At 35.2% G+C, this 27521-nt stretch overlaps 1 protein-coding gene across 8 annotated transcripts in view; it reads right to left on the reverse strand.

Annotated features, from left to right (window-relative positions):
• COBLL1 (cordon-bleu WH2 repeat protein like 1) overlaps nt 1-27521 on the reverse strand; it is a 158924-nt gene that overhangs the window by 13253 nt on the left and 118150 nt on the right. For all 8 annotated transcript variants that reach the window (XM_054477792.2, XM_063647584.1, XM_054477793.2 and 5 more), the window contains 6 exons: nt 24624-24721; nt 24274-24510; nt 7112-7265; nt 6598-6672; nt 2956-3190; nt 1835-1929 (listed from right to left, as the gene is read on the reverse strand). In XM_054477792.2, the coding sequence (XP_054333767.1) occupies nt 1835-1929; nt 2956-3190; nt 6598-6672; nt 7112-7265; nt 24274-24510; nt 24624-24721 (894 nt within the window). The remainder of the gene's footprint in view (nt 1-1834; nt 1930-2955; nt 3191-6597; nt 6673-7111; nt 7266-24273; nt 24511-24623; nt 24722-27521) is intronic.

Consider the following 27521-nt stretch of genomic DNA (forward strand, 5'->3'; position numbering starts at 1 on the left):
TGTATTTCCCAGAAATATTTTCCAAAAGAAAGTAAATCAATGTAAACATATATTTTAAATTGAATCCCCTTTTAAAAACCCTAATTTATTGGTTTTAGAATTATAAGTCTCTGTTTTTCATATTTTTGGTAGGTTACACCTACTTACCATTGTCTAACTCTGAATTTCTTCTCAACATTTCATGATTATTTCCAGTGATTGGCAGTCCTGGAAACCCAGAATCCATCCTCATATACAACTGACAATGATGTTAACCAAGTGTTTATAAATGGCTAGATCATTTTCCAAGAATGGCCAGTAGAGGGAGAAGGTATCTTTTATACTATAGTGACCCTCTACTCAAAAGTGACACTGACATTGACAAACTTACAAGAAGGTGATTTCGATAAGGGTAGGTAAAAACGAAAACAGAATAAAACTACTTTAAGAATAATAGACATTATTTACTTTAAAAAAACAACTAGAGTTGACAAAGGTCATAGCAAAACAAACCATATGCAAATCAAAATACTACGTAAATGTACTTGTGACTCTGGCACTAACTTGACAACAAAAATCTTAACAAAAATGATTCAACTTGACTATTGTTTTAAAGAGAAAGAAGCAGCTTTTAAATCATAATTTCTCAATAGGAATGCTATTGCCATCACAGTACATGCTGTGAAAAACTGACTCAAGTGGAAAAGAATGAAAAAATTATTTGCTTTTAGACCTTCTCAGTATGATATCTCACAATGGTATTGAATGTGGGAGAAAATGAATCAGTAGCATACATATTCAAGTTAACGAACACATACCACACACATACAATTTTATATATATATATATAATTATATATATAAGTATGACATTGCAATTATCTATGTCTTATTCAAATATGAATACTACATCCCTAAGTTTTCTAAATATCTTAACCTAGTTTTCTAGATTAACATAATAGATTGGACTATGAGAATTCATAAGCCACTTCCTTCTTAACCCCTTAAAACACCATTGTGTATTTTTTGAATTTTCTATTTGCATAGGATTGTTTTTCTGAAATTCAATACTAAGTACATATTTTATGAGTATCTCAGGATTCTGCTAGGTGCCATGAGTAGTGCAAAGTATCAAATGTCATTTATCTGATCTAAGACTGCCTAATTCAGTTAAGGAATCATAAATATAGAACCACAAAACTTCTAATAATCAAGTAAAAAAATGAAATGATATGATTTGGATAAAAGTTGAATGGGTAAAATAGATGAAAAATTGTCTTTCAGGCAAAGACAACATGAATATATGCCTTATGATATAGAAATGAGCAAATGACATCATGAGAAAAAATAAGTTGTGCTAATATGAGGATGGGAACTGGGAAACAGTGGTAAATAAGGTTATATTATTAGATGATTTGGGCCTTGAAAAATCCGGCAGAAAAGTTTCATCCAAGGAAGTTAGATGGAAAAAAAGAGAAACAGATCGCAAATAGATACAAAGAGGAAACATTTTTAAGATCCAAAGTCTAAATTAGATAATTTCTATGTTTTAACAACAAAAGTAGTACGCATGGTAGTGAAGGGCACACTCTAGAGCAATATTGCCCCAGTTTAAATCCTAGGTTCACCACTTACCGTAGTAGTTGTGAGACCTCAGGTGAGTTATCTAATATCTCTGTGGCACAATCATCTGTAAAATGGAACTAAAAATAATAGTACCCATAATATCCATAAATGAGGTAGGTATTAAGTGAGTTACAGGAGATTAAATGAGTTAATACATATAAAGTGTTAAGAATTGTCCTTGGCACATAATAAAAGTAAGAAAGTGTTGGCTATTAATTTATATAACTCACCATTCTCTTGGTTTGGGCCCAACGACTTCAAGTTTCTTATACTGTCAACTACCTTCTTTTCATCGCTTGTATCATATACTACACTTTGTGGTTCTCTGGAAGATATGACATTGTATGTTATATGTTGATACTACTGAAACACACACACACACACACACACACACACACACACACACACAATGAGAAAACAGGCAATAATTTCCAAAGACAGATGGACTAAAATAATCATTTCTTTCTGCCAAACATCGGAAATTTAAAAGCAGAGAAAAAATATAACTGAGAAGAAATGTTGCTATGAAACATTAACTTTCATGTGGTGGTCCCATTAAAAAGAAAGAAGCTTGGTAAAATAGACACTTTTCCAAAGTAGTGGCTTTATTTTGTTATTATCAGTTATTTGCCTTTTAAAGAAAAAGAAAATTAAATGAAACAGTTTAGTTTTCATCTGGCAAGGTCAACTATATAAATCAGAATGTAGCCTGACCTCACTGATCTTTTTTCCCTTTGGTGATAGAATAGTTTAATAAAAAGACAATCTCATGCAAATTATAGTAAACCTCTGACATATATGGTTTATTTTGCTTGGTTGATTTCATCTTTATCCATGTTGTTGCATTTCAAACCTAAGTGGACTAGAATATAGCTGCCCATTTCTAGAATCAAGCGGAAAGTACATTCTCTGTTTCATAAAGTTGACTGCAAAGATAATACTCGTGATTTAACATCATACTCCAATATGCAGAATTGTTTTCATATACCAGTGAAAATCCACCAGGAATACTTGGTAAAAATTGAAAATTAAATATTACATATAGGTCACATAGGTAACAGGCAAAACACACACACAAATAAAAATTTTCATTTTTGAATCACACAAATAAACTATTTCTCATGGTTTATCTGACACAGGGATATTAGAATTGTCACATTCGATTTTCTTTGAATGTAATTACATGCAAGTAAGTACTTCATTAATAAACATTCTTATATAATGGTAAAAAGGATAAAGCCAAAACCAAAGGGCTGACTATATTTATGTTTAAAATATCAGATCTATATTTCAGAAGACTAGTATTAATTAAACTAACGGCCACCAACACTCCAGCACAGAGACTACTTACTGTCCATCTGTGCTTTTAGTTTCTTGTTTTTCTTCCATGGAGTTTTGTGAGAACTCTCCACTACCATTGCCAAGGGCTGAGTCAGGATCATTTTTCAGTGTATTTATTATATCAGTAGATACAAAAGGAATATCTTGTGACTTCGGAGAAATATTTTCAGCTTCAACTTTAGGCACTTCACTCAGTTCTTCCTTTTCATCTATCTCTTCAAGGCTATAATCAGAGCTTATTCCAGCTACAAAGAAATGCAGATATAATCCTAAATATTAATTTGTCTCATTCATCATATGCAATTCTGGCAAGGAAGGAATTTTGAAAAATAATAATTAGCTGGACTCTTTTAAATTCTGCCTCAAAAATAATAGTGAAGTTCTTTCTCCTGGTGAGTAGTCACGTTAACATAAAACCAGATTATCTCACTCATAATTCTCAAAACAATTTGCTATCACTCTAGGTTTTATTCATGGTAGAGACAAGAGGTTATTTAATCTCATAAACTTCAAGTTAAATATTTCATTTAAGAACTATCTTTCAATTGAATGGTTTTTACACTCATCCAGCATCTCAATAGTGCAAATTAAAGGCAAATTAATAATTTTAAAAGTGAAAATGAAAAGCACATGAGATTTTTGTATTGTCTACAAGGGCACTCATAAAATTTGACTCAATAGTTATTAGTACCAACTATACTTGAGAATTACCTGAGCCCCCTTTAAAAATACTGAGGCTCACACCCTACTCCACAAAATCAGAATCTCTGAAGGGTGGGGCAAGGGACTTTTAAGACTACTTAGATGATTCTACTATGCAACCTGAGTTAAAAGCCACTGACCTAGATGCTTAATTTTTGAAAATACAAATAGAGCAAGTATTGGACAATGAAAATTAAGTTTTATTCCTATCCAGTTTGATTCTCAGAGGAAACTTGCTTTAACAGTTTTTCCTGTATGCCCTGAGAAAGTGTAATATACATACATAGGCTGATAACCATACTCACATGTTTCTTTTTGTTAGTTTATTTAATATAAATGGAAGCATACTGTAGCCACCTAGCTTTTTTCTCCACTTACAATATCTTAAATATCATCCATATTAATACATATGTTTACACATAAATATTTTCAATAGCTGTGGTTAACACATGGACCCTAAAACCTAAAGTATAATAATAATAAATTTAAAAAAATGTATTTTATCACCAACAACCAATAGCCAGCAGGCTAAAAGAGAAGGAGGCATCCTGAGCAGTTAATGTTCATGCTTATTGTCAAGATTAGCCATGGAAGTAAATGTAAGCCAAAGAGTGAGGTTCTGGATTTTTGCTAAATATAATTAAACATTTCCATATACACCATAGTATCTGAATGAAATTTAATTTTATCCCAAGGCTGGGGATGTGGCGGGGGGTGGGCAGAGTGGGGAGGTAGTATACCTTCCAATTATAGTAATCAGCACATTCAGAAAATTTAATTTAAGTTTTTAACATAATTCAATATTTAAAGTACTTAAAATATATTTTTAAAATTTTATCTCTAAGTATACAGACAGAAAAGTGTGCTATTTGTGCTCTTTGAGAAATAAACATGAGAAATTTTAATGGTATTTTTATCATTTATAAAAATAGATTACTCAATAAAAATATTTAAAAATTTAGGTTTAAGTGAATATTCAAATGTACATATTTTGGCAAATGATGCTTTATTATGATGTGAAATAGAAATAATGTGTCTACAATAGCATATTGTATCTATGTGTTAAGAATGTATTTATATAATTTGAAAACTCTGTATTGAGAAAAATGAAAGGCCACGATGGATTAGATACAAACGTGTTTTTTTATTTTTATTATAAGGTCTTGCTTTGTCACCCAGGCTGGAGTTCAGTGGCATGATCATAGCTCACTGCTGTCTCAAAATTCAGGGCTCAAGCAATCCTCCCACCTCAGCCTCATGAGTAACTGGGATTATAAGTGTGAGCCACCATGCCCAGCCTCCATTGTGTTTTCAAAGTGACCCCTCAGTATATATAAGCCAAATAGAAGAGAAGCTAAAATTCTTCAGAACCACTGATTTTATTTAACTAATCCACTCTGTTGTATTCATCTGTATGGTTGGGAAAAACAACAAACTCTAAACCCAGATAAAATTTCAAGTGAAAAAGGGGAAACTTCTCTTTCTTTATAAAATATGTTTACACAAGGTTTCAATAGCTCATGAAATTTACAATCGATGATATCTTAACCTGCCTGACACAAAGCACCAGCCAGGAAAGGCCTGACCACCTACATGTCAATGATGTTATGGCTGCCTCAGGTGTCCCCGGGCACTCAAAGACAGAGGTTTCCTCCATCAGCTTGGGCGCAGTGCACTGCTCCTGACTGGAGAGCCCAGGGTGAAAGGTTTCTGCCAAAGAAGTAGAATCTGTAGAAATGGCACTTAGACAACAGAGTTAAGGCAAGCAGAGACCAAGAAGCATTTTGGAAGAAATCAGATTTGTTAGCTCACAATTATCCATGCATTAAACAAGAAGAGGTAAAAGGAAAAAAAAAATGAAGAAAAACAGGTATGAAGCAAAGTTTGAATAGCATGCACTCCTTTTTATAATACTTCAGTGACTTTCAATTTCACTCAACAGTTGTAATTGTTATTATTCAATACATTTCCTTTGTGGAAAAAAATGGTGCCATTTATATTATTTATATTATTCTGAGTAAAAGCTGAGAAAAATCATTACTAGTTATCTGAGAGTAAGATTTAAAATCACAGAGGAGTGAAGAATTCTTACATATATATGCTAAAATTCCAAATTCTGAAATACCACTTAAAGATTAAAGATTCAAGAGTGTTGCTCCTAAATGTTTCCTGTATTTGGAATATAAATTATAAAAATCAGGTGAGTTATATTAAGCATTTTTTATACTTACAAAATTATCCCCATGATAAAGTCCAAGCATAATCATATTCTATTTTTGGTATGATATTACTAGTCTATCAGTCTATCACATTCATTGATGTCTAATAGTAACTCTAAAGATTAAAACATTTTTATCATACTTCTTAGAAAAGCTACTAAGTAGCTATTATTAAAAACACTGGAAAAGTATTAGTATGAATTATGTAACTTGCAATGGAATTTTGTTTGGAAATAATCCTCAAGGAGAGCCATATACTGCAACAGAAAACATCTTCATGACAACAAATTTTTACCATTAGAGTAGGGTAACTTGTATGTTGAGTTCATACCTAGAACAGTTGCATAAAGAAATTGTGCTTACGCTTTCCTGTAAGTTTTCTTCTGCACACACCAAGGTACATTCCTAATTTCGGTGTGTCATTACACTTGGGAAGGAGGTTAATAAATGTTAACCTGATACTGCATAAGGGAAAGCAGGAGACCACATAGAGAAAGTACTCAAGGACAATTCCAGAACTGAAATTTTGATCTCTGCCAGCTTCATACTCTAATTGGGTTGAGGGGCAGAGGGGTGGGGGCAAGAATTCATTTCATAATAAAAAATTGGGGAAATGAGACCAAAGAATCTGTATCTCTTTCATGTACAAAGCATCGCAAATGGATTCACTACTCAATTATCATTGAAGTCCTTTTTCAGTAATTACACCATGTAGAAAAAGGGTGTCATACCTGGGCTGGATAGCTCCTCTGGAGAGTTTGCTTCTGAAGCACTGTCTGGAAGAACTCCATCTACTGGCTGTAAGGCTAAAGGAAAGAAGCAACACAACTTATAAAGTCATATTCACAAATAAAACAATTCCTTAACAGTTTAACTTAGTTATTTTTATATAGTTCAGAAAGCAGTAAGCCTTGCTAGAAGCCATTTTACTATCTAGCTGTAAAACACTAAAATCCACTTAGACTCCCTTTTCTACATACAGCTAATCCTGAAATGGCAGCATCTTTCTGAATAAATTCACGGATTATGACATGCTCATCTTAGGATAATGGAGCTGTATAATTTTGACACTTTATTTGGTGATGTTTCAGATTTTTAAATGGCAGCAAAGTGAGACTAATCAAGATGTATTTAAAAAGCCTAAGTATTATTAAAAAAGCATAACTAACATACCCATATTTTTCCTACTGTCCATATTAAACAAAACACAATACAAATGTAATGTTAATGAAACAACCACATTACCAGTCACACGACTATTTTCATCACTTTGATGCGGGGGTATTTTGGAGGGTGGGGAAGGTGCTTTTCGCTTTGTCCTTCTCAAAGATGAATTCCCTGCAGACGTGCTGCTGAGCTGCAGTGAACCTGCCCTCATTCTTCCTGCTTCACAGGGACTCTGGAAAACAAAATGACCAAATACAATCCTACATTTAGAAATAAGTAGCAAACTTTAGGAAGACACTGAACTTTATGTCAAGCACAGGATATATCCAAATGGAACATAATAGTCATTCCTTAAAAACGTTTATGAAGCATCTGCCACATGCAGAAGCTGGGCTATGGGATAGATACGTAGAGAAAAATAAAATACGGCCTTTCTCAAGGAACTTGGGCTAGAATGGGAGACTGCCACACAAACAACTAACTGTAATGTAGAGGACTCATAAGTAACAGAGTTAAAAACTAACTTTTAAAGAAAAATCTGGAGACATTAAAAGGAAGGGATGAAAAAGGGAACATTATTTGTATAGTAGTATCTGGCTTGATTAAATCTACCTCTTTACAGCTGCAGTGTTTCAGTGAGGAACACTGCAAAAATCTATATGCCTACCTGAGGCAAGGTCCTTCAAGGTCACCTACTGCAAAGAGCTACTGCTCACACTCCTAGCCTGTGACTGTCAGCAGATCCTAAGACATCCTCCTTCAGCAGGGGTCAGTGCCTCCTGACCAAATGCCATGTCATCTTTGCTCTTTGCCTTTACCAAGAATGAATGAATGAATGACTAACTATTTAAAAGAGTTGTTCAGGTGGCTCACACCTGTAATCCCAGCACTTTGAAAGGCCAAGGTGGGCAGACCACCTGAGGTAAAGAGTTCGAGACCAGCCTGGCCAACGTAGTGAAAGCCCGTCTCCACTAAAAATAAAAAAATTAGCCAGGCGTGGTGGCATATGCCTGTAATCCCAGCTACTCGGGAGGCTGAGGCAGGACAATCGCTTGAATCCCAGAGGTGGAGGTGGCAGTGAGCCAAGATTGCGCCATTGCACTCGAGCCTGGACGACAAGAGTGAAACTCCATCTCGAAAAAATAAATAAAAAATAAATAAAAGAGTTTTTTGCAGTTTGTGTCTCCAATTTCTCTTATCCCACTTGAACCCTTTCAATGATACTTTTCCCAGCCTTTGATCCATTAAAACGATTCCTATCAAAGTCACCAAAGACTTTGACTATGAAGAAATCCGTGGCCACTTCTCAGAACTCACTTATGAGACCTATTAGCGACATTAAAATAAACAAAGCTGACCACCCTCCTAAAATACATTATTTTTCTTCCAGGAGACCACATTTCTTACTCTCTATAGATCTGTACTCTCTGGCTACTCAGTTTTCTGTGTCTGCTTCTCTTCATCTCCTTGTCAACACTGGTGTGACCCAGAGCGTGGTCTGTGAATACATTCCATTTAGTATCTCTGCTGCCTCTCCAGAGGATCTCATCTATTCTCTTTAAGTATTATTTGCATGCCGATGAATTCCAAATCCATGTCTCTATCTTGGACCTCTGTTCTGATCTCCCCTCAATGTCTGAAGCCTCTTCAATTTAGCATGTCTAAAACTGAGATCATAATTCCTCTTTATCCCTCTGCCGCATCCTATTCTCACAGCCTTCCTTGTCTTAGTAAAGAACAAGTCATCCTTCCATTCACCCTCATCTTGTATCTGTCACATCTCACACTGAGTCAACCCTTTTTTCCCTTCCCTTAGAAGACATCCAGCATCCAGCTTAACTGCTACTATGTAGTCTGAATCATCATTAGGAAGTACCTAATTAGACTCCGTCTCCACATTGTTTCCCTATAGTCCTTCAACATAGCAGCAAAAAGAATCTGCTATCTTTAAACAAGATCATAAAAAAGGATCCTATTAAAATGTAAGCCAGATTAGGTAACTTTGGTCAAAACCCACTAATAGTTCCCTTTATAAGTCCATTAACAACCTGGCGTCTAGCTTTCTCTGGCCTCTCCTTTGGTAATGGAATGGCTCACTCCACTCCCGCCACACTGGCCTCTTTGCTGCTCTTCAAATATGCCGGCAGAGTTCCTCCATCACAGGGTGGTCACCCTTACTGCTCCCTGTGCCTGGAATGCTTTTTCTTCTGATAACTTGGTGTCCCTTCATTTTCTTCAGGCCATTTCTCAAATGTCATTTTTCTTTTTTTTTTTTTTTTTGAAACAGAGTCTCACTCTTCACCCAGGTTGGAGTGCAGTAGGTGACTTGGCTCACTGCAGCCTCCACCTTCCAGGTTCAAGTGATTCTCATGCCTCAGCCTCCTGAGTAGCTGGGATTACAGGCATGCTATATGACACCTGGCTAATTTTTGTATTTTTAGTAGAGATGGGGTTTCACCATGTTGGCTAGGCTGGTCTCAAACTCCTGACCTCAAGTGATCTGCCTGCCTTGGCCTCCCAAAGTGATGGGATTACAGGCATGAGCTACCATACCCGGTCAAATGTCATCTTTTCAATGAACTCCTCCCTGACCCCCAACACTTCTTATCCCTGCTTCCTAGATTTATTTCTATGATGAGCATTTAATTGCTCTCTAACATACTACACAGTTGACTTATTTGCCTTGTACATTGTTTGCTCCCACTGGGGTTGACCATAGAGGCAGGGATTTTTTTCACCTACTATTTCGCTCACTGCTGTATATCCAGAACCATGTCTGGCTCACAGAGGTTTCTAAGTAAATACTCCTTGAATGAATAAAAAAATGAATGATATGCTGCCATCTTCATTTGTAAATAAAAGACCTTGACATACTCAGACCAGGGGCATGTGTAAAGCTTGGGGCATTCTAGTCTTACAAGACAACATAGGTACCTCTAAGGGAAGTGAACTAATTCATAAGATATTTTTCAGTCTTTATGCCTTGTTACACACGAAGAAAAATTTGGCAAATTTACTATTTTGTAATTTTGTAATATATCTGCCAGAGAGAAAGGGAAGCCTGCCCCCAAAGAAAACGGTTTGAGTTAGCCGTGCTCTTTGCCAACTGTGTTAGGTACTAAAGAGGAAGGCAGGTCACTTAACAGGGAGAGAAACATTTAGGTCTACAGTGGCAGGAGCTTCACTGAACAAACCTCCATAAACCCACTAACTGTGCCTCATAACGGGGGTGGGACAAGGTGGCACCAGAGAGATTTTACCAATAGTTGAAATGTTAAACTTCTTTCCTACTAGTTGGTAAAGAGCTGCCCCCAACCCCATCCCATTACTCTGATTCCTACTCCAAAATTTTTCAGATTTCTCTATAATCCAGCAAGAAATGAGTTAAAGCTTGCCACCCAAACTCAGATTCTGTTTCAGAGTCACTAAAGTCAATTCTGACTAAATATTATGATCATCCTGACTGGGGTAGGCATAGGGGTGGATTCTCAATGGATGTTTGAAATAATTCAAAACAAGGGCCCACTGCAACAAAAAGGTAAGAAAGAAATGCACCAAGGAATTGGCAGTATTTAAATATTGTTTTGAATAGAATATAAAGGTTAAATAGAAATATTTCTACTGATAATGCCTTTGTGTTCTAAAACCTTCCCTTGATATCTTAAGAGTAACAAATTTAGGAAACATCAGAAAAAAGGCCAAAAGTTCTCCCAAAAGAACACGGCCCTTCACTTTAAAAAAAAATTATCTACAAATCAAAAGCAGTAGAAGATGTGATTTTATTTCTCGGATTTACTTCTGTAAAGCCCTATTAAAGCCATGCTCCACTCCTATGGCAGATCTAGTTTACCAGTAAGAATGCAATAGGTGATCAATAAGTGGCAGCTTAATGCATGAAGCAACAAGAGCATTTGATTTTCCTCCCTAGTTCCATGTTTCCCGTATTTCAACTGATTGCTTTCATGAGGCATATAATAAAAATGTGTTCACCTTTAGGTCACATTCCTAATCATTGTCACTTACTGGTCTTTTCCATGATAAAAGCAGCCATGACATGAATTTCTCAAAGAGAGTATCTACTTGGGAGTTAGAGCTCTTATATTTTGGTTATAATAAAGCAGACAGTATAGAAATAAAAAATGGAGGAATATATACAGATTCACAAATTTTTATGAGCCTATTCATAACTCAAAGACAGTAACCATAGACTCATATATTTCATTATTCAGCCTAGAGGTCTTAAAATAAGCTAGCTTTTTGTAAAACAGAGTATTTATATTTTTATGGATAAAGAATTTAAAATTTGTCAAAACAGACATATTTCAGTTTTATAAATGCTAAATTTTTTTCAACAGAATTTATGAAGATAACTGGGGGAAATGCATATTGAACAGACAAAGCCATGGACATCAGGGGAAGCATTATTTTACAACCCTATTCTGTGACATTCACCACCCTTACCATGTTGTGCATGGGTATCATGATGGTAAATGGATATGCATTACTAAAGCTGAAATTTGAATTAAAGAGGCTAAGAAAAAAGACATTGGCTGGGTGCTGTGGCTCACGCCTGTAATCCCAGCACTTTAGGAAGCCAAGACAGGTAGAATATCTGAGGACAGGAATTTGAGACCAGCCTGACTAACATGGAGAAACCCTGTCTCTACTAAAAATACAGAAATCAGCCGGGTATGGTGGTGTGTGCCTGTAATCCCAGCTACTTGGGAGGCTGAGGCAGAAGAATCACTTGAACCCGGGAAGTGGAGGTGCAGTGAGCCAAGATTGCGCCACTGCACTCCAGCCTAGGCAACAAGAGTGAAACTCCATCTCAAAATAAATAAGTAAATAAATAAAAATAAAAAGACATCAGAGGAAAGTGAACATGATTGTCACTAATTGATACGAGGTACAATTATGTGGTCTGTCATAACTGGAACTTACGCTGTTAATAATGGTTAAAACGTATTAAAGTTGAGGACAAAATGTAAATTTAACAACTGGTGTAAGTCGTGCAAAGGCAAGAGTTTTGAAGAAATAAGAATAGTGAGTTTAGATAATAACCAACAGATTAATGAAGGACAGAAATGTAAATTTTCTTTTGAAATATGAGTAATATTCATATTAGCATTCAAGGAAATAGCTTAATATATATATTTTTTGCTGTCCTATAAGACACAGAGGCAAGAGGTTTTATGAAGACTCTTGGAAAATAATTTCAATTATTTAAGAAATTGCCAAGGGAAGTTAAGATAATAAAAATCAAATGTGGAGTTATTGTGTGTTAACTAAAACATCACTCTTAACACAAAATGGAAGAACAACTGGTACTTGAGAAAGAGATGTTCCACATCTACTAAAAAACCTTCCCTTGGGGAGGCGCGGTAAAGTCTGCAGGAAAAGAAGGGACATTTAAGTTAGGAGACTTCGATGTTTCTAAATAGACTGTAGCCAGGAAAGCACATGTATACACTGGGATTTACAGAGAATATACATATCTAACATGCAAGACTGGAGAGGCTCCAAACCCAGGAATGACTAATGCTAAAAGCAGCCTTACTAAACTGCCACAGCATTTAAGTAATATTTAAGTAATACACATCATGAATTTAGAATGCTAAAAAATTAAATTAAATTAAATTAAAAGGCTGGGAAGACCACTGATCCCTAAGCAACAGCATTCTTTTTTTTTTTTTTTTTTTTTTGGTGATGGAGTTTCGCTCTGTTGCCCAGGCTGGAGTACAGTGGTGCGATCTCAGCTCACTGCAACCTCCGCCTCCCGGCTTCAAGTTCTCTGACTCAGCCTCCCAAGTAGGCGGGATTACAGGCACCCACCACCATGCCTGGCTAATTTTTTGTATTTTTAGTAGAGACGGGGTTTCACCATCTTGACCAGGCTGATCTTGAACTCCTGACCTTGTGATCCACCCGCCTCAGCCTCCCAAAGTGCTGAGATTATAGGCGTGAGCCACCGTGCCTGGCCAGCAGCAGCATTCTTAAGCTGTATTTTCTTCTGTGCACTTTAGGAGTATGCTCCAAAGAGTCTCCCAATAGTTCTGCTCTTGCATTCATCAGAGCTAAACTACCCACTATTTCTGAATGTGAATTTGTCTAGTTGGAGAGAGGCTTACAGAGAGTTTGCAAGGTAGAAGGCAGCCCACTACAATGATTCCTAAAGAAATGGGTTTTGGAGTCAATACAAGCGGTTGAACCAGGAAACATGCCATTTATTGTCTCTGTGACCTTCGGCCTCCTCATTCATGAAAAGGAAAAGTAATAGCACCTATGTCAAAAGGGGCTGGGATGCTTAAATGAAATGTTATATGTAAAATGCATAGCACAGCACCTAGCATACAATACATGCTTCATAACCATCAGCTGATATTATTACATGCAATTTGTCTGTTTTAAAGTACATGAAAGTGTTCTGCAAATAAAATAAGAATTATAGTTATATAGATGTTGGAGTAAAAAGCATAGGTAAAAGGAGGTATTTACTTTAAGATTGTACTCTCTGGTGACTGTGTTGGTAAGAGTCCTATTGGAATCAGTCTCAGTAATAATTAACCTTAAAACTCAACAGTGCCCAATGTTCAGGAACCGATGCTTAGTCTACTGTATAAACATTCATTGTGGGTCTAAAAATCTCCACCTTTAAGTCAACTCGGGTCTCTTCAACATACTTTAAAGGACTTTAATAAAAGTTAAATATTTAACACTACTTTGTTGAATCAGTGATGAATTCATCGATGTGTATTATAGTACATACATTTGAAATGTCTCATAAGCAAATTTAATGTGAAAAATTAAGGAACTATTTATAACTGTCTTCAGCTTTTACTACCAACAAACATTTACTTTGTTCAAATTATGACTACATTTTAAAAAGTGGTAGAGATTAAAATTTATTAAGTCTAAAGGCTTTACAAAATGAGAAAACACAGAGGTTTCTACTTACTAGGGGAAACTGCTTTGGTTAATCATTAGAGATGTTCAATTATTTACTTTAGTTAGAGTCACTGATAAGTCTGCTTGCCATTAATGAAAACTGCACTTCTAACAGGAATGCACATCACTGAATTTTATGGTCTGTAAAAAGGAAAATACCACAAGGAGAAACAGAATCTACTAATCAAAGTGGCAAGGTCAGGTTGAAAACCATGCCAGATTGTTAATCCCCCAGAATTCACACCCAGATCAGAATTTACTGATTCAAAATCCAACTAAATTTAGCTGAAGAAAATAGAATCAAATGGCATTCAAGAGATTTACTGAATACTTGCTCTGTACTAGTTATTAGATCACTTATTAATCATAGTTGAATTATAAAATGTGGGTCATTGAAGTTGACGTATCTTGGATTAAAGAGTTAAATGAAAGAATACATATGGAAAATAAAAACACTCAATTAGCGGGTAGAAACATAGAAGCTCGACTGCAATAATGTTGTTAAATGTTTCTAATAGAATCTGTTGGTTCTGTTTATGATTTTCACAGGTGGAAAAGGGTGGGGTTAGTGGAGAGAATGTAAACAATCCCTTGAAATTGTCTTAAAACTCATGTTTTGTTTTTCAAGGGACAGACTCACATTATTCTTCTCCAACCTGGACATTCCCAATAAACACTATTAAATAGTATAAAATATCTTATAAATTGACATTAATTTATGATATTTGCTATTGTGTCCCAATAACTGAACTTTTCATATATCTGAGGGTCAAGTTTTAACTCTTAACTCTTGATGGAAGAATGTTAAAAAATTTTTACAACTTAGACAAGCAAGTCAATTTTAAGTGTCATTATTATATATATTATTATTACACTATAATAAATGTAATTTAGAAGTATGAGGTCTTGCATTGAATTTGCAAAATAAGCTCTGAGTTTTTATCACAATTAAATCAGTTTTATGGTTGATGTGATAAAATTAGCTCAATCTCACAAGACACAAATAATGCATATAATGATGAGGAAAAAAATCACTAAATCCCAAATAAAAGTCACCTCATAGAAGTTTTGGTGTCCATTGTTATATGTGTATCTTTTTACACCTGTATATACATAGTGCACATAGATACACACACACACGTGCATGCAAATTTTGGCTTGTATTGTATGAAAGCATACATGCCAGTTTCTTTGTTATATTACTGTGATTTGTAAAAATAAAATGTTATCTTTTGGTGGGGTGGGGGAAGTTTATTTCTGATATCCTGTATCTCTCTGTTCTACATCCTTTTCCTCTTTGGATGGCACTTCCTCCCCACTCCTGAAAATCTAGGGCTTATGCATTCTATTTTCTTATTCTCTATATAAACCTGTTTTAAGATTCTTCACTGATGGCATAGAAAATCTTAGCCTGCCTAGGTTTTGTACATTAAGAAAAGTCATATAACATCAAAGTGAAGGAGTATAAGGAATAGAGGTGGCATGTCAGATCCCAGACAACTATAATAACGAGAGAAGAAATAGGACAGCAGTACCAGGGCCTGGAGCTCTTATATCTACACTAGGCCAGCTATCACTATGTGGACAATTTTATTGCTGCTCCTACCAATCTACTGAAATAAATACTATGAGAGGAAGCAATGAGGTTACAGCTAGGTTCACTTATATGTGATCTAAATACCACCACCAACAGTAACTTGTACCTTTTTGGTTAATAAAATTAAACCCATTCAGGGGATTCTGAGTGGCCAAGCTTGCCACTAGATTTCTCTTAAAGTCATCTACTTTAAAACTCATTATTAGTCAATGGTAACATGGTTACCATGGTTAACAAACTCATTAACCTAAGCATGTCGTCATCAAACATCAAGTCTTCTACCTCTTTTTGGTAATGCAATACCTATGCAATTGTGTTAACTTTTGTGTTACAGTTAGGAGTTTGGGAAGAAAGATGTCAGTCAATGTTTTATTTTGTTATTGTACTTTAAGTTTCTGAAATCCTCAGAGGAGTAATGCCAGGATTAGACACCATGATCTTGTTAATGTTGATCAAACCAAAACAAGCACGTTCATCTGTTAGAGGCCAATTTTTAAAAAATAGCAAAATAGCATAATTTTGTAATACTAGAGTTGGAAGAGACTTTGGGAAATTTAATTACACAACCTTATTCTACAGAGGAGAAAACTAAGTCATAGAGAAGTTCAGCAAAGGTGAAGGAAAAAAAATGACAACAGCAAAGAAGAAGATAATAGACCTACTAGTAGAATTCAAGATTCTCTCTCTCAGGCCAGGTCAGGACTTCTTCTTTCCAGCCCTTCTCTAGGCACAGTAGAAAGAAACACACACACACACACACACACACGCACACACACACGCACACACACACACGCACACACACACACACACACGTTAAAAAATCCCATGTTATCCCCCTGTAAGTTTTTTCCATTTGTCTTCCTGAGGCAATCCGTGCTTTCATCAACCCTATGATACTTTGATAAAGTATATAAACTAAGTCTTATTCGTCATAATCCTTTGCATACAGCATTTAGTAAAAGCCCAATGATGAGGGTCTAGCTCAATGGTACATCTTGGATGAAAAAAAAGAAAAGACAGGATGAACCACCAGAAAGCAGAGCTCAGGATCAAGTTTAAAAGACAGGGAATGGTGGTAACCATGATTCCCTGTGATCACAGTGATGAGGATAGAGGTGTTTTTAGCCACAGGGTAGAAGAATGTGAATAATCTAGAAGTTAACCGAGTTTAGGACCTATACCAGAGTGAAGCTACAGTCAATCAAACAAACTGGGGCCAACTCAGTTCATCCAGAAAGGGAATTAAGGCTGGGAGCAGGCTTATCCCAGTGACACCATAAGGTTATCACTGTGGGTCCTGAAAAGAGGCCTGCTTCTATCTGCCCTGGCCTCTGTTAACCCATGCTGGTTACCAGAGAAAGGCAGATCTTCCCATGAGGTCACAAACATCACAGAGGTAGAGAGGCTAAGTAAACTTCATACTGGTAAAATAAGCCTCCTAACAGTCATTATTTTCAATACTATTTTATTAACTCATCATGTTGTTTCAGAGAGGTAGGACTTTTTACATACTAATAGATAAGAATGAGAAATCCATATTAATTCCACAAATGACCTACTGCTCTTTGAATAATATATTTTTCCTTAAAGTTTAACAATTTATTAATTCCTCATAATTCATAGTTCTTTTAGGCTAGAAGTAGAATTGTCAGAAACCTAAAATGTAATGGCCCAGAGGGTTGTCATAAGAATTAAATAAGTAATGTTCTTAGAGCCTTGTCTGAAACATTAGTAAGCATTATATAAGCATTCACCATTGCTTTTGTTATTGTGATTATGACCCTTTGAAAATCTGATGAAAACTACAGTGGCAAAGTATGTATTATATCTAGGAAAGCCTTAAAAAGGGGAGCAGATTAAATATAATACTGTGTTGGTACATTTCTCTACTGAATGAAACCAGTCATATTTTTGGAAGTACAGACAGCTGTATTCTGTAAAGGAAACTGCAAATGCCATGGTAACCACTGTTCCTAGGCAATTGTAGAATTATGCGTGGTGGTCCACTTTCTATATAATAAATACAAGAGGAAAATGGAGGGGAAAATAAAATATGACAACCTGTGTGAAAATCTAAAAAGGGGGATGTTTCTTAAACATTGCAAATACATACTCTATTACAACAGAGGGTACAACCTTACATACTCTATGTAAAATAACTAGGATTAAAATTCAGTAAAATAGCAAAATATGTACCTGTACATTTCATAAGTATATGACAATACATCATCTTATCTGCTTATAAACCATGATATATATTAGAATATAAAATTGCGTAAAAGATGAATAATGTAAAACATTTAAAAAATTAAGTCAGTTATTTTAAAACTAACACTCTAGGTATTAAATTTCACTTGCATAATACTAGATGGCAAAGAGTTTCCGTTTCTCAATAGTTGAGTGTTTGTCTGAAGCAGGATGCAAAATGAGACAAAATAAAATGCCCAGTGAAGATCATTTCTTACAGTGTTTCCAGCCACAATGTAATATCCCAAAGAAAATGATGTGCCATGCCCATAGCCAGAGGAAAAATTGATTGCTGTTGTATATTCATCATTCCAAGCAGCAGTCACACCAAATGTGCCAAATGAAAAATTCCCCAAAATGTTCTGTGAATTCTATGGGTCAAGATTACCCAATACTCTTTCCTGACTCTTCTTCCACTTATTCAAATGTAAAATCAGCTTATGAGGCTAATTTGTCAATAAGACCAGAACATCCTTTGGCCACTGATTTTATTAAATGTGCTCTTCATAAACTCTTGGTCAGCAGATACGGTGCAGAAACTAGATTTCTGAATTTAGATTTATCTGAGAATTCTAAGTCACTTTCAATTTAAGTCAATGTAATCGAATTTCTGACTTCCCATTTCACAAATGACAATCTTATTGTAAATAACTGTGTACATTTTATATAAGAATATATGTTATATGGTTCATATAAATAAAGCATGATCTATTATATGTCTTGTTGCACAAATGGCATTTCAAATCCTCAGGAAAAATCATATTTAAAGAATGCTCAAAAACTACCAAGAAATACTGCCAGAAAATTTCTAATGGGAAAGTTTTCTTTTCAAATAAACATTTTCATAGAAGATGATATATTCACCTTCATAGGAAAAATGACGTGAGACTTGAAATAATGTGAAAGAGGGTACAGAGAAATTTAGGGATTTGAAAGGATACTGCAGCAATAATAGTAAAATATGTGTTCTTCAAAATGTATTCTTTAGATGGAAAAAATAATTTTAGATGCAGAAATATTCTAAGAAAGTTTGGGTTAAATCATTTGCTAACTTGGATCTTTGCTATCTCGGCTAACTTTGAATAGTCTTTGGAAACTGCACAATTAGTTTGTCAAAATTAGCTCAGCAAATCAACAGCCTTTTATGTGAGCATTTTCAGTATAAGCTCTAAAAAAACACCATCCATATACTTTAATTTGCTAATATTGAGAAATATCTTAGAAGAATGAGGCAAATTATTAAATATAGACAGCCAAAAAATATAAAATAAATGTGGTTGACAAAATTTTTCCTAAGATACAGATTTACTGACATCAGTAAACCTTGACTAAGGCAAACATAGTTTCTGTGGCTCTTAAAAGAACAAAAAAATGCATTAAAAACTCAAAATGAATAAAATTGCTAATTATAAATCCCTTTGTCATGTGTTACTGACATTTATCTCTCTAGCTTTATGTACCCGCATGAATAAGCATTTTCTACTTCTCATGCAATGTAACTATTTCCAATATTTTCTTTCTGCTTTATTAAAATGTGCTTTGGAGAAAAAAAATGGAAAAATTAGAATACTGTACTTCTGTCAAACGGCGCACCCTTGTGGTTTATTTTGTATCCTGAACAATAAAAATTAAATAAAAGTGTCTAAAATTCACATACTTAGAACCAATTTGGTCATAATATTTTTCTTCCAAGTTGTGTTTTCCTCAACATGCTATCATTTTCAATCACTAAAAATAGTGACATTTTACATTTTCAAATTGAAAACTAAATTGTTAAAATAGATACAAATGTTTATAGTGATAATGACCACCTTTGATTTTAAATTTAAAACAAGCAAGCAGTGAAATAAGCATGATTCACTTGTAAGTTCATATGTTTTGCTGAATTTCCTGAATATTTGCATCTGGCTATATAAACCACATTTTTACTATTTTAAAATTCATTATTATTTTTTAAAGACACGGTCTCACCCTGTCACCCAGGCCGGAGTGCAGTGGTGAGATCACAGCTCATTGCAGCTTTGAATTCCTGTGCTCAAGTGATCCTCCCACCTCAGCCTCCTGAGTAGCTAGGACTGCAGGCACACACCACCATGCCTGGCTGATTTATTTTATTTTATTATTTTTTGTAGAGGCAGGGGTCTTACTTTGTGGCCCAGGCTGGTCTTGAACTCCCGGCTTTTAAGTGATCCTCCTACCTCGGCCTCCCGAAGTGCTGGGATTACAGGCATGAGCCATCAAGCCTGGGCTATAAACAATTTTAATTCAAGGATCAATTATATTTATATGCATTATGCAATATACAGTATAATTTAGTTGGACCTTAAGTTTTCAGTATAACCTTATCTAAATTCTGGCTTTTCTATAAAAGCTTAAGAAATATATTGCTAAAAATTACATGGTCCAATTACCATAAAAGTAAATGTAAGCGATCTTTAAGTTGTCCACGTACTTCTGAAAATTTACCAGATATATGAATGACATACTAAAATTTTACGATATGTGTGACACATTCTCATTGTATATACTATACCTGGCTATGAAAGCAGTGATTAATGTTTACTTATCAATTCTCTTGAACACCTACCATGTTACAGAATTTTGCTGGAGAACACAATTCCTGACCTCTGGGTGGGGAAAAGAAAAAGGTAAAATTTAACAATGCTGCAAGCATTAAGCCATAATACAACCCTAAAGTTTATCTTTAGAGGATGAGTTAAGTAAGTCATGTTATACCCATCAATTTAATATTATTCAATCCTTCAAAAAGGGAAGCCCTTTATGAACTGCTAAGAATATCCAGAATAAATAATTCCATACCAAAAAGTAAAGTATAACATGCATGTAGTATATGGCCACCTGAGGAAAAAAAATAATATTTAGCATGAATATTGGTTTAAATATGCATACATTATCTCTGGAAAGACACACAAGAAACTGTTAACGGTGGTTGCCTCTGGGCAGGAGAACTTGGTTGGGGATAGGGAAGGAGAATTTTTACTGTATTCCTCTTTTTATCTTTAGAATAACATATAAAACCTATACATAATGCAAATTAAGAGAAAATAAAAAGGGACAAGAGGGACAAATTCAGAGACGGTAAAGATTATTCTGTGCTGGAATCTTTAGAAAACTCTCCATGAATCTGATAAAAGAATGGACATCCTTTGGATGGGTAAGTAGAAATGAAGAAGATGGAAGTGGGGCCATTCCATCCTGAAAAGATAGAACACAGGATTTTGCATCAGCAACAATAAGTCAAATCTTCTGGTTAGACATATAAGTATCCTATCCTATCCTATAAACGATGAGGAATTAAAAAGTTTAAAAGTAAAACTGTGATCATTCTGTAGAGGATCTTGAATGCCCAGAAAAATGACAACAAGCTATGCAAAATTTCTGAAATGAGAAGTGATAATTAATAAATACAAACGCGGCAGCTTGCAACGTTGAGTATTTCAAAGACACGTTAAGTACTGGTATTCTCTTTATACTCTGTCCTGGATTTCTCTACAAAAGATGTCAGCAGAGGGAATAAAAGACATCATGAAGGGAGACTGAATGAAGGATTGGTCTCTAATTAGATGTAAAAATAAAAAAAAAATCAAAGATGATCTTGAGCTTTTCAGTCTGGTGAAAAACAATGATTCGGGTCTTAAGTACGTCTTCCAGGTAGTGATGAGTCAATAGCAACTGTGAATTCAAATTGCAACTGGAAGAACACCGAGACTGGAATTACGAAGTTGATGTACAGTTTCCTAGGGCTGCCCTAACAAATTACCGTGACTGGGTGGCTAAAAACAACACAAATGTATTCTTCCACAGTTCTGAAATACAGAAATCTGAAATCAAGGTGTTGGCGGAGTCATGCTCCCTTTGAAGGTGTTAGGGAGAACCCTCCCTTGCCTCTTCCAGCTTCCAGTGACTCCTAGTAATGGTTCGCTGTGGCAGCATAATGCCAATTTCTGCCTCTGTCTTCACACGACCTTCTCTGTGTCTCTCTGCCTGTGTGTCTCCTCTTCTTATAAGGACACCTGCCACTGGATTTGAGCCCACCTCAAATCCAATATGATTTCATCTCTAGATCCTTAAGTACATCTGCAAAAATTCTATTTCTAAATCAGGTCAGAATCACAGGTTTTGGAGGGGTTAGAGCTCAGACATACCTTTTGCAAGGAACATATTCAAACCACTACAGTTGAGAACCATCAGCCCACAAACTCAATTAAGAGATGTCTTCTCTGAATAAGTGCAGAAATATAGACCAAGACCATGGATTTAGTACCTCCAAATTTAGAAAATGAATAAAAGAAATAGTGACAAGAAAAAAAAATAGAAGAGGGTTGAGATATAAGAAGAGGCTCAAGACCAAGGAAGAAAAAGACAAATCAAGACCAAGGGGGTAATTAACCACATCAAATATATCAAGAAGTTAGTTGCAGAGATGCCTAGGAAGGTATGAATTTGTGTGTGTACTACAGCTTAATCACTAAGAATTTTTGCAATGAATAAATAAAAAATGGTTCTTCAGCTTCTCTAGGGAAAAACAAATAAGTCTGGGTCCTACTGAACAATACATCAAAGAACTATCCAGATGTCCAGATCAAAAGAAAAAATAATTAGAAAATTGTATAAAGATGTGTAGTTTGCCAAAGGCAACATACTAAAAAAAAAGATTACTTAACACAGGGGCAGCAACTGGTCACAGAGCAGGGGGAGAGAATCAAAAGAAATAGCTTTCAGTGAGGTCACTGGTAGCACAGCCCAGAATTTTAAGAAACAGACTATTAGAAAGACAACATAGACCTCTTGGGGAGCCAAATACAAAGGAAGTTTACTGAAACAGATTGGATGAGGACAGCTGGAATAAAGATTTGTGAGCATGGGCTAAAGTATATTTCTATATATATTAATATATGCAAAAAGCTAGCTACTCAAGAGTATAATTTACACTCTTCTATGATACAACAACCCTAAAAATGCTACTTCTTATTGTGAATAAATTTAAAAGGGCTACAAGCACAAAATAAAGTCTTTGGGACCCTGACTTGACCCCTGCTTACCGTGCTTAATTTCAATCTCTGTTTCTTGCTCATGTCCCGGCAAGCCATAGTGTTCACATTCCTGCTTCTCTGAACAGGCTTCCTTTGCCTAATGCACTCCCACACATATTTTAAGAGTGAACTCAAGAATCATCTCTTCCGTGAAGATTCACCCAACTCTCAAGCAGTTACCCTGCAAATTCTTTGTCAGTATGTGACTCTATCACTTGACAAAAACATTATCCTCCTGATTTGTGAGATTAGATGAGATTTTATACAACAAATACTAAATTAGACAAGAAAGTCTTCATAGAAATAAGAAACTTAATAGATTATTTTCCAAGTACTGAGGTTAAGCATTTTCAAAATTCATTTCTATCTCTTTGAGTTGCACGTATGATAGTCTATAAACTACATTTAAAAACTATGGTTAATTTTTTTTAAGTCAAGGAAGCACAGAAATGTGTATCAGGTGCTTGGGAAGAGTTAATTTACTTTAGCATTGTATTTACTAAGTTCCCAAGGGGGAAACAAAATCTTTCAACTAGATACAAGAAAACTTCTCAGTGTCTCAAGTATCTCCAAATAAAATCTGCTCTCAAAGTTACTTACATCATTCTGTCTGATTACCAGCAACAATATATACAGTCTCATCTTCAATCATATATACCTAAAAATTCATTTATTTTTCACACGGATAAAGCAAGGAATATGCGGATTGTTTAGTCATGAAAAGTAGTTTGCAAATGGATCTCCACAAAATGGCAAACTCAGGGAAAATTTGAGATTAAAGGTAATAATAAGAAACTTTGAGAAAAAGGTACACATATAACTGTGCTTTGAAGATAAGGGTGCATAAAGGTAACTGTGATATATTCTATATAAAAAGCCTCATTTTCTTTTTTTCACTGTGGAGTATCTATGTACTAGGTAGATACCAGGCTATTCCCTGGAGAATCTCAGTCAGGTCAAGAAAGTACGTGTTGTTAGAAACCCATGAACACAACTCAAAGACTGCGTTACTGTTCAAAAAAGAACTATTCAAAAATAAAGACTGTATTTCCATTCCTATTACATGCACCAAGCAACAGCCCCTAGTTAGGCCTTAGTAAACCAAGACTTTAGGTTTTCGGATTTTTTTTTTTTGCTTGAATATGAAAGTTACTTAAAATGGACATTTATCGTTTACTGCATCACAGATCTGTACATATATAGAAGATCTATTCCTAGTACCAATCTTAGAATGAGCATTCATCTTATTACATATTAGTAACTGTTACTAATTACCAACTGTTATAGGACTACTTCTTACTAGTCTACCTAGAAAAGATAAGTTAGGTAAGAGGAAAAATAAATGGTACCCTGCCTCATCCAAAAACAAAAACAAAATAGAAAACAAAAGTACGCACCTTATCTGTCTCATCCACGCTCATGGATTTCACTATACAAGAAGCAGGCCTCTCCTGGATGTGTGCAAGGTCTTGGGGGACACTCTGAGATGCTGGCATCGGGGGCAGTGGAGCCCGCCTCTTCTTGGGTGCATCCGACGGCAGGGTGTTGGAAATATATGGTTTGGAAATGGTATTGGACCTTGTAAAAGTCGGGCGGTGCTTATTTACTAGAGGGGTTGCAGGGGCACTTGCAGTCTAGTAAAGAATGACAAAGCCAAAATCTAGTAATTTCAAGATATTAGTAAAAAGCATTAGTAATTAAAAATAATTGAAGAAACTTACAAAATGCAATATAAGAAAATACTTACTTGGTCCCGCTTTTTCTTACTGCGTTGAAAAAAACTGAAAAACCCTTTATTTTCTTTGTCCTTCATAATATCTAGGTTTTGTGATATTTGGCAGGACTCTAAAATAGAAGAAAAGCATCTTACTTTTGTACGTGGGGTTGACTGTTCACTTCCAAGATTTCTTTCTCTTACTTTCCCTTTGCAAACTTATCTAATGCTAAAAGCTACTAATTATAGTCTACAAACAAGGCACTCTGCTAAGCACCTTAAATCTTATTAAGTTCTCAAAGCAACAAGCAAATATTGTTCCTATTTCACAGCAGAGGAAACTGAAGCTTAAAAAACAAGGCCAACACTCAGGAAATGACAGAGCTACGACACAAACTCAATTTTTTTGACTCAGAGTCTGTGTTCTGCTTTTGAAGTATAGAAGCAAAATAGAAAGGACACTTCAAATTAAACAAGACATGAAATTGCTACCACATAGTTTGTTCCTTTATTTTGATTATACTTTTGTCTCACAGCTAAACAACTATGAAATATCTTATTCTACAAAATGTGAGTCATTATAATTGCTCAGTACTTTGTTAAATGTTTCATAAAAGTTATTTCTTTAATAGGGTGGGTCTCAACTGGGACCAATTTTGTCACCCAGAGGACATCTGACAAAGGCTAGGGACAATTTGATTGCCACCATTGGCAATGGGGTTAGGAGACTGTGCTGTCTGCATTTACTGGGTAGAGGCCAGTGAGGATTCCAAACATAGTACATTGCAAAAGACAGTCCCTAATGACAGAATTATCTTGTCTCAAATGTTAATAGTGCTGAAAATTAGGAAGCCCTACTTTAGTCAGAATGGCAAATGTCAAACCTCAAGGTTGTATACATAATATTTATATAAAATTTTCCAAAAAGCATCTCCTAATATCAACTGAAGGGCCTACAAACAGTGACACAGCCAGTAGTGCTGAGCCTCCCTGGCCCAAATTGGCTATAAATTCCATTTCCCATTAAAAGAAACCATGATTACTTGAGAATGGTTGATTCTCTGTTGGTATCAAAGAATGTACAAGATAAGCTTGGGACATCTAGCCATACTAGAAAGAATGCTATCAAAGTCTACCAGGTTGTGTTAAAAGGACTCAGGAACCAACTTGAGACGGTTTCTACTGGTAAAAATAAGGATAATTTGGACATCATAAAAGTAACTCAATAAACTGAAACACGTCACATGTGTTTAATTTCATACATTCATAAAGATACTAAAAAAAAAGCCTCTTTGTTCACCTTTGTGTTACGCTAGAGAACCAGTCCATTATTTTAAAAACTGATAAAAGGAAATCATCCAACTTTTATTATACCTTTTTCTTCTCTTATTTATTTATTTATTTATTGAGACAGAGCCTTTTTTTGAATCTCGCTCTGTCGCCCAGGCTGGAGTGCAGTGGCGTAATCTTGGCTCACTGCAACCTCTGAGTCCTGGGTTCAAGCGATTCTCCTGCTCAGCCTCCCAAGTAGCTGGGACTACAGGCACGCGCCCCCATGCCTGGCTAATGTTTGTATTTTTAGTAGAGACAGGGTTTTGCCATGTTGGCCAGGCTGGTCTCGAACTCCTGGCCTCAGGTGATACACCCGCCTCGGCCTCCCAAAGTGCTGGGATTACAGGCGTGAGCCACTGCATCCAGCCTATTCTACTTTTTTCTGATTGAATTCGACCTACGTAGCAGTCATATAGCTGACACGGGGAAGCTTGCTTTTTTAGTAATATTGATTGCAACAGACTTTCACCAGTTTTCAACTCTTAATTAACTAAGGTGTAGATAAAGATTATTGATGGCTAACATCAGAAAAAAATAACTCGTTGTTACATGTTTGCTGATGGAAGTACACAGCAACACTTGTAAAGTATTCTTGCCAAAAAATCTCTCGCCAAAATCTGATCAAGCCTCTAGATTTAACCATCAATTTACAGGAAATAGAGGGGAAATTTACATTGAAATAAAATTTCAATGACATTGGCAATAAGTTAAACATTAAGTGACACCACAGGAGGCAAACAGTAAAAATCTGAACATGGGAAGCTATAAGACAAATGACCTAGTTTCTTCAATAAATGAGTAGCGAATTTTTTTAAAAGGTTGGAAAAACAATGAGTGGTGATCTGTAAAATTAAAAAAAAACATTTCTTCTACTAAGCAACATATGGATTTTATGGTAAATCACAATATAATTTCAATAACATTTGACAAAATATTGTGTATTAAAATTTGTGAGACATAACTAAAGCTAAACTAAGAGATAAATATATAATCTTAAATGCTGTTATTTAAAATACCTGTCTAAAAAAACCAAAATAAATTATGGCAAAATAGGGACTACTTCAGGAAAGGAAAGCTAGTTAACACCAAATAAATATAATAATACAATATACCTCAATAACATATGAAAGGAAAACAATTTTACAAAGTAAAACTTTTAAATCTGATGATTCAAATATTAAATAAGCAGCATACATTCTACACAATGAGTTTGACAATGCTAGCAACTAATAATAATGAACACGTAGATAGCACTTTATGGTTAAAGTTTTTTTGCATGCCTAATATATTTCTTAGAATGACCTTGTGAGGGAAGTATCAAAAGATCACTCTGAGCCCTTTTTCTCATTGGAAGATGCTAGCATTTACCCTGCAGGATATATATATATATATAATGAAAGCAGTGGTATTACTCCATTACGCTCTCAGGAACTATAAGTGAACAGAGAGTTTTAGTAACTTGCACAAAGACAAACAGGCATTAAACAGTAGAACTAAAACTGGTATCCATTTAAAGATTATTTATATTTGTATTTTTTTTAGATTTGCCACGATTTCAATTTAAGATGGAATACACCACTTATCGCATATGGATACACA

Source organism: Pongo pygmaeus, chromosome 11, assembly GCF_028885625.2.
Source record: "Pongo pygmaeus isolate AG05252 chromosome 11, NHGRI_mPonPyg2-v2.0_pri, whole genome shotgun sequence".
Taxonomy (NCBI): Eukaryota; Metazoa; Chordata; class Mammalia; order Primates; family Hominidae; genus Pongo; species Pongo pygmaeus.